General features: G+C 30.6%; 1 protein-coding gene across 1 annotated transcript; it reads right to left on the reverse strand.

Moving 5' to 3' along the window:
- Positions 1-727: 727 nt before the first annotated feature.
- On the reverse strand, positions 728-2285 carry LOC105800593 (HMG1/2-like protein). The gene is made up of 8 exons (XM_012631805.2): positions 2135-2285; positions 1990-2044; positions 1760-1858; positions 1599-1656; positions 1429-1473; positions 1218-1298; positions 1071-1133; positions 728-958 (listed from the first exon to the last, which is right to left on the reverse strand). Exons 2-8 carry the CDS (start codon positions 2034-2036, stop codon positions 941-943), a joined length of 411 nt encoding a protein of 136 aa, XP_012487259.1. The 5' UTR covers positions 2037-2044; positions 2135-2285; the 3' UTR covers positions 728-940.
- Positions 2286-8506: the final 6221 nt, after the last annotated feature.

The raw sequence follows: 8506 nt of genomic DNA on the forward strand, positions 1-8506 counted from the left end.
AGTTAATTCCATTTCCATTTTTGTGCTTAAACCACGAGAGAAGAATTTGGTGGAACTCGTAGGCCCAAACAGGAAACAGAAGCTACTGTAAAGTGGCACTGTACGAATAAAACATAAACCAAGAGATGACAAACTTTGATTCCAATGATTGATTCTGATTTCTTCCTTTGCAAGCTTTTCAATTTTCCAATTCATGTACGGTCTTGATCTGAAATCGACCATTCCAAAGTCCAATCCCAATACAAAGGAATTAAATAATTAAAACTTCAATACCCTAGTCCACCCCCTAGAAAGCTTTTTTTTTTATTATTGGAAGCTAATTAGCCCTACATTTTCTATTCCTGTGAATTTTATTTTCTTTGATGCAAATATTTACATACAAATAATACAGGAATTCAACTCCACGACCACAATGTTTTACCAGTACCATGTCCACCACACCAGTGGAGCAAAAGGTGGCACAAAAAAGGTTGATAAGCATGAATAAACTTTTACTTTATAAGGAAAAATGGGTGGAAAGCAAACCTACCTTCTGATATCCTCCTAATGAAAACAAAACACGAATTATTGCTAATCCAACCCAAACAACAGCAAAAAATATCAGACTTTCACATCAAAACAATTAGTCGTGTGAACATTGTCAAAAGAACATATCAAACAGATAAAACCATATCACGCAAAACCACTACCACTTCAGGAAGCGATAAGCATAACCACACGCACAAAAAGAAGAAAAAAAAACCCCTTAGTCATTCATCTTTAAGAGAAATTTAAGTACAATATCCATGAAAAAAGTTACTGCTTCAACTAACCCGTTTATATCCTTCTCTTACCTAATCTAAAAGTACGACTGTTGGATATCAATATCAAGTCAACTGTTCATCTCTAAGTAGCAAAACAATTCCTGAATCAATCTAACCACTTCTGCAAATTAGTTCATCTAGTCTTCATCCTCATCCTGCAATGATACAAAAGAAATCAAAAGACAAATCTAAAAACCAATCCAGTAAAAAGTAAATCACACGAGGGTTTTCCCTTCAGATCAAGTTGGTATTTGAATTTGAACTAACCTCATCCTCGTCATTGACTTCAGACTTTGACTTGTCAGATTCATCATCGTTTCCTCCGCCAGCCTACATATGTAAAACCAATACAATTAAATCTACGACAAACTAATAACAAGCAATAATGTACAAATTATTATTACTATTATTTACCAGCTTCAGATTATATGCCTGCATCTTCTTATTGTATTCACTTTTGCGCTTCTCTGCCTTCTGTACATAAGGAGCTTTCTCCTGAAATTCCAAATGACAATTAGAAAAATCCTCTGCCAAATAAAATTCAATGAAGCGCAAGAAGGTAAAATATAGCATTAGTATTACTGTTATAAGACTTGCACCAAATTAGGTAACAAAAAGTACTCACAGCATCTGTCATGCTTTTCCATTTTTCTCCACCAGCTTTGCCAACCTGAATATCAAAATTTTAATAACGAATAAGATCTTCAAAATCCAAACCACAAATACTAATGATTAAAAAGAGGGAAAAGAAAACTAAAGAGACGTTAGCGGTCTGCATTGACAATGATGACTTACAGCAGACACGGATCTGTTATCAGGATTCGCCTCTTTGTACTGTTTCCTGAACTCCTCCCTTATTTGATCATTCAACCACAAAGTGAATAAGAAGAAAAAAGAATCAGAGACGCAGAAAAAGAGTTAGTCATTATGAGTTCTCCAAATAAAATATAGCATACATGAAAACGAAGAAAGCACTGGCAGGCCTCTTCGGCTTGTTTGGATCTTTGGCGGCTTTCTTCGCACGTTTCCCGGCGCCTGCGCCTTTGCCTTTCAGTCTATCAACAAAGCCGAAAACAAACATTCCTTCAGTGACGAACTCAGCGGATCTTATGTTTCTTATGATTGATATATCAATACTTGTGAAGCAAAATACAAAACTAGTGGAACAGAATAGCGCAAAACTCACTTGTTTCCAGCTTGCATCGAATCGGACTTTGTTTGACCGCCTTTCATGGTGAATCCTGCAAGAAAAAACGGCAAGAGCGACTTAGAAATCCTAAGGTGCAAGTGAAAACCAGGGTGATAGAGACTGAGTCGGCGCCGCGAGTTACCTTGAGAGATAGGGGTTTGGTTTGGGAGATAAAGAGGCAAATGAGTTTTGTTTTGGTGCGGTTTTGTGCGGGAATGGGCTTTTGGCTGAAAGGGTTTTGACGTTTTTGGTGCTTAAAAAAGATCCAAAAAAAAGAAAGAAAATCGAATCGGGAAAATTGAAGCCCGCCTTTGGGCGGGATTTCAAAAAAGGTCATCCCTGCCACGTCATTGATCCTTGTTTCTTGGCTGTATTGGTTGTTTAGCTTTTGTATAAGGGTAGGTTTGGATGGACGACTAAATGCGGTACGGTGTGGTGCGTTTAGCTTACTTTTTATCTCACGCTACAGTATCATTATAGTATCTAATCTTATCGTCACCGCTATTTTTACACTAACCGCAGGTAAATGCACCGCCCATCTAAACTCACCATAAATTGAGATCATTCATTATGGCCTGGTCAATGTTGAGTACAAAAGTTCGGATTAGCAGATTTGCTTGTCGATGCTCGGTGTTTTAATTTAATTTTGAAGTTGCTTTTGGGTGATTTATTTGGATATCAATTTTAGATTTTTTTTAATTAAAAAAATAATGAATATTCTATCGATTCACTGTGACATGTAGGGCTGAGAACAATAAATTGAGAAATTAAAAACCGATTTGAATTATGGTATTTCAACAGTTTTTATTCACAATTTAACGAAAAAAAACGTGATTGTTCAAATTGAATAGAATTTTGTTTTATTTTTATGATGGAAAATTGTTTTTTAAATGAAAAAACTTTAAAATGTTGTATAAAGATTTGTTTTGGTGAAAAGACATTCCAACCCCTTTCAATTTCGATATTGAGCAAATTGATCTCTATCAAAAAATCAGAGTAATTTAATCTCTATCAATTTTAAAAGTGAACAACAAAAGACAATTAATCACAATGTTAATGTTTTGATCAATTCACATAAATTTGACCGATATAATAACAAATTTAGCTCACATAGTTTACACATTCTATCAATTTTATCATGATTCAATAAATTTAGCTCGCAATTTTTTGCAAATGTGTAAATGTTGAAACTAAATTTTGTTGAATTTTTCAGAACCAAGGCTAGATTAACAAAATATGCAAACATCTAGGGCTAAATGTATTATATCAATCAAAATTATGCATAATTGACAAAAGATAGGGATTAAAAAATTGATATAATTACACATTACAGTTAATTGTCCTTAATTGCTCAATTTCAAAATTGATAAGGATTAAATTGCTTTAATTTTTAAAAGGACTAATTTTTCAATTTCAAAATTGAGGACCGGAGACACCTTTATACAAAAAAATACTATACGAGAGTTATTGATTGTTTTTATTTACTTGAAAACTTAAATTTTTAAAATATATATTTATATAAATTTCTTTGGTGCTTTATCAAGTAATATCCCAAAGTTATAAAACAAATTTTATTTTGTGAAAATAAGGTTAAAAACTCAAATTTTATGTGTTGGTCTCGTTTCAAGAAGTTTTCACTTTCATTTTGATAGAAAATAGAGGAAAAAACATGTTTGGTTAAAATTTTTAATATTATTTTGGAAAATAAAATAGAAAAATGTGAAAATTAGAGGAGAGAAAAAAATATTTTTCATTTTTAATAAATTTATTTTTGGAAGAAATGAAGATGTTGAAAACAATAATATTTTGTACCTAGTTTCATAATTTTCCCGAGTCTTTCAGACTTTTAACCTCTTTTATGATATAATGATTTATTTGATCCTTCAACTTCATAAAAATATATTTTATCCTTCCATTTATTTTTTTATTTTTAGTCCTTAAATTTATATTTTTTGTCAAATCATCCCAAAATGAATAAAAATTTTAATGATTTCTAAATTTGTTGATGTTGCATACATATGGATTGCCACGTGGATGACACATCAACATTTAATTAATTTTAAGATTTAAAAACTAAAAATATAAAATATATTTTTAAAATTAAAATTATTAAAATATTTAAATTATAAATTTATAGAAATACTTTTTAATATTTTAAATTTTAAAATTAATTAAATGTTGACATCTACGTGGCAATCCGCATGGATGCCACATCGAAAAATTAACAAATGTTGATTTTCTCATCTATTTTAGAGTGATTTGACAAAATATGTAAATTAAAAATTAAAAAGACAGAAAAATTGAATAAATAGCTAAAATAAATTTTAATAAAATTAAAAAGAAATAATATTTTTATTTTCATTGTCTTTAAAAACAATTTGGTTGTCACTAATTTATTCATCATTCAACCCGCGCTACTATTTTGATAAATGACTAATCTGGTTTCTTTTAACTCTTTAAATATTTGAATATAATTTCATGTATGAGATCTTTTGTCACCACATTTGCTTTGATTGTTTGGTTTAAGGTTAATTTATTCATAGTTTTTCATTTTTGTTTGACGTGAATAAAGTTAAAAGCATGTTCTGACTTTTTTAGGATCATGACACATTCTCCGCTATATCTACATTTTTTTACCTTTAAACTACCTTCAAACATATAATTTTATAATTTTATATAGCTAGTAGAGACCTAATAATTTTTTGTCTAGGTATTAAAATAATATTGAAAAGTCAATGCCAATTGAGAAAAAAATCGATATGAGTTGAATCGATAATTCAATTCGGTTCAAGTTTGTTATAGTTTAATTTAATTTTAATTAGATGATATCATTGAACTATATCAATTAAGTTCAATTTTGTTTTATTCCATTGAACATTGAAGAAATTAAAAATTTGTTTAAATTTTTCAAAAGAAATCTCAATATTTTTAAACATATAAATTTAATATATAAACCCACTTAAAACCCAAAATAAAACTTATTACTTCTAAATTCTAAATATATATTTTATCATACTTTTACCTATTCTATAATTAAATAAATTTAAAAGGTAAAATTTAAATCTAATTTCAACGTCAACTTCTCATTATTTATTATTGTTAAAACTTCCAAAACTTAAAGTGTTCTGTTATAAAACAATCAAAGTAAAAGAACACTTAAATAAATAAAAAATTTCTCGTATCTTTTTTCATTTACAAAAGAGTTTTATATATAAGCCATTGACATTCAATACAACATAAATAAATGAAGCTTATTTAATTGCTTCATTAACACGCACATTAAGCATCTTTAATAATGAATAGGGGTTTTAACTCATTACTCTCATAAATGTTATAGACATCCATTTAATGTATTTACAACTCCCTCTTAGATTTTTTTAAATAAAAATGTGTCTCATTAAAACCTTTATTAGAAAAAAAACCCTATTGGATAAAAACCTAATGAAGTAAAAAGAGTACACAATCTCCTATTACAAGTTGTCTCGTTAAAAATCTTTAATAGGAAAACCCAGTGGGACAAAACATTGGTTAAAGAAAAAAAGTGCAACGTGTTTTTGACTCCCCCTAATGGCAATATCACATTACATCTTTCAGTTGACGCATTCCAATCTTGTGCAGTATTCTTACGAGCGTTGAAGTTGGCAATGCCTTGGTAAAAAAATCTGCTAAATTATCACTAGAACGAATTTGTTGAACTTCTATATCAGATTTCTTCTCAAGATCATGAATGAAGAATATTTTTGATAAAATATGTTTTGTTCTGTCACATTTGATATAACCACCCTTTAATTGAGTTATACATGCTGCATTATCTTCGTATAAGATAGTTGACATATTTTCCTATAAAGGCAAATTACATATCTTCTGGATATGTTGGGTTAATAACCTTAGTCAAACACACTCTCGGCTTGCCTCATGCATTGCAATTATTTCAGCATGATTTGAAAAGGCAGCAGCTAAAGTCTGCTTTGTCGAACGCCATGATATGGCAATACCTCCACATATAAATAAATATCTCGTTTGAGATCGACCTTTATGTGGATTCGATAAATATCCAGCATCGACATAATCAACTAATAGAGATTTTGAATCATTTGAATAAAATAACCCTATATCAATGGTCCCTCTGAGATATCTAAATACTTGTTTAATTTCATTCCAATGCCTACGTGTTGGAGAAGAACTAAATCTTGTAACAAATTTACAGAAAAAGCTATATTAGGTCCTGTGTTGTTTACAAGATACATCAATGCTCCTATGGCACTTAGATATGGTACTTCAGGACCAAGAAACTCTTCATCATTCTCGCAATGATGAAATTGATCTTTATTCACACCTAACGATCGTACAACCATTGAGGTACTTAATGGATGTGCTTTATCCATATAAAATTTCTTTAAGATCTTTTTCGTATAAGTTGACTGATGCACATGAATTCCATCTTTTAAATGCTCAATCTACAGACCAAGACAAAACTTTGTTTTCCAAGACCTTTCATCTCAAATTCTTTCTTTAAGTAATTTACTGCATTTTAAAGTTCTTCAAGAGTTCCAATAATATTTAGATCACCAACATAAATAGCAATTATCACAAAGTTTGATCCATACATTTTTATAAAAACACATGGGCAGATTGGTTCGTTTTTATAACCTTCTTTTAACAAATATTCACTAAGACGATTGTACCACATAAGTCTAGATTGTTTTAATTCATATAAATTTTTCTTTAATTTGATTGACCAATTTTTCCGAGAAACTCTATATCCTTTAAGGATTTTAAATCCTTCTGGGATTTTCATATAAATTTCACTATCAAGTGTACCATACAAATAAGTTGTAACAACATCTATTAGATGCATGTCAAGTTTTTCACGTACTGCCAGACTAATAAGATATCTAAACGTGATTGCATCTACCACAGGAGAATATGTCTCTTCATAATGAATGCTGGGCCTTTGCGAAAATCCCTGTGCTACAAGTCATGCTTTATATGTTACGACTTCATTTTTCTCATTTTGTTTTCGTACAAATATCCATTTATATCATATCGACTTTACATATTTAGGTGTTTGGACTATAGGTCCAAAAACCTCACGTTTAGAAAGTGAATTTAATTCTGCTTGAATTGCGTCTTTCCATTTTGACCAATTTTTTCTATTTCTACATTCCTCAATAGATTTAAGCTCGGGATCCTTATTTTCTTTTGTTATTTCAATAGCAACATTATGAGCAAAATCGTTGTCGACAAATATATTTTTTCAAATCCATCTTTTTCTTGAAGTAACATAACTTATTGAGATATCTTCGTTATCACCATTTTCAGGTACCTGAACATCTATTGGGGTTTTTTGATTAGTTATATATTTGGCCTCTTCTTGGGAACTTGCCTCCACAATATTACCATCTTTAATAATTGCTCATTTCCCTTTACGAGGATTTTTATCTTTGGAACCGATTGGCCTTCCACGCTTCAGGCGTGGATTACTTTCTTTTGCACTAACAATTTTCCCTATTGGGATATCAATTTGTATTGAAGCATTTTCAGCTGGTATGTGAGATTTTTTAATTCTCTTTAGGCCAGTAAATAAATCTGACAGTTAATTGGCAATGCTTTGCAAATTTATGATCCTTTGAATTTCTTGTTCACATTGACTTGTGCAAGGATGTAATTGAGATAATGATGATCCATTCCATGTAATTTCTTTTACCAATTGTATTTTCTCTCCCCCTAATGTTGCGAATGCTGTTTCATCAAAATGTCAATCAATAAATTGTACAGTAAATAATTATCCAGTTAGTGGTTTAACATATTTAATTATAGAAAGAGATTCATAACCAACATATATTCCCAACCTCCTTTGAGAACCCATCTTTGTGCGTTGTGGTGGAGCAATTGAAATATATATTGCACATTAAAAATTCTAAGATAGGAGTATTTGGCTCATGACCAAAATCCAATTGTAATGGGGAGTACTTATTATAACTTGTTGGCCTTAAGCGCACAAGTGCTGCTGCATGCAAAATAGCATATCCCCAAGCTTTAACAGGGAGTTTTGTTCTCATAAGCAATGACCGAGCTATTAGTTGGAGGCGTTTGATAAACGATTCAGCTAAACCATTTTATGTGTGAACATGAGCTACAAGATGTTCAACTTTTATCCCAATTGACATACAATAATCATTAAAAGCTTGGGATGTAAACTCAACAGCATTATCAAGACGAATAGTTTTGATTACATAATCTGGAAATTGTGCTCTTAATCGAATTATTTGAGCAAGTAGTCTCGCAAATGCTAGGTTGCGAGTCAATAATAAACATACATGTGACCACCTACTAGATGCATCTATCAATACCATAAAATATCTGAATGGATCCACATATATCACCTTGAATACGTTCCAGAAATGTGGGAGATTCAATCCCAACTTTAGCTGGTGATGGTCTAATAATCAATTTTCCTTGAGAATAAGCAACACAAGAGAAATCTTTAAATTCAAGAATATTTTGGTTATTT

Source organism: Gossypium raimondii, chromosome 7 (genome assembly GCF_025698545.1).
Source record: "Gossypium raimondii isolate GPD5lz chromosome 7, ASM2569854v1, whole genome shotgun sequence".
NCBI classification, from domain to species: domain Eukaryota; kingdom Viridiplantae; phylum Streptophyta; class Magnoliopsida; order Malvales; family Malvaceae; genus Gossypium; species Gossypium raimondii.

Coding starts and splice junctions, on each gene's coding strand:
- LOC105800593 (XM_012631805.2), bottom strand. CDS start 2,036: ATGAAAGGCGGTCAAACAAAGTCCGATTCGATGCAAGCTGGAAACAA. Junction 1,859..1,989: donor TCGATGCAAGCTGGAAACAA/GTGAGTTTTGCG, acceptor CTTTGTTGATAG/ACTGAAAGGCAAAGGCGCAG. Junction 1,134..1,217: donor AGGCATATAATCTGAAGCTG/GTAAATAATAGT, acceptor TTACATATGTAG/GCTGGCGGAGGAAACGATGA.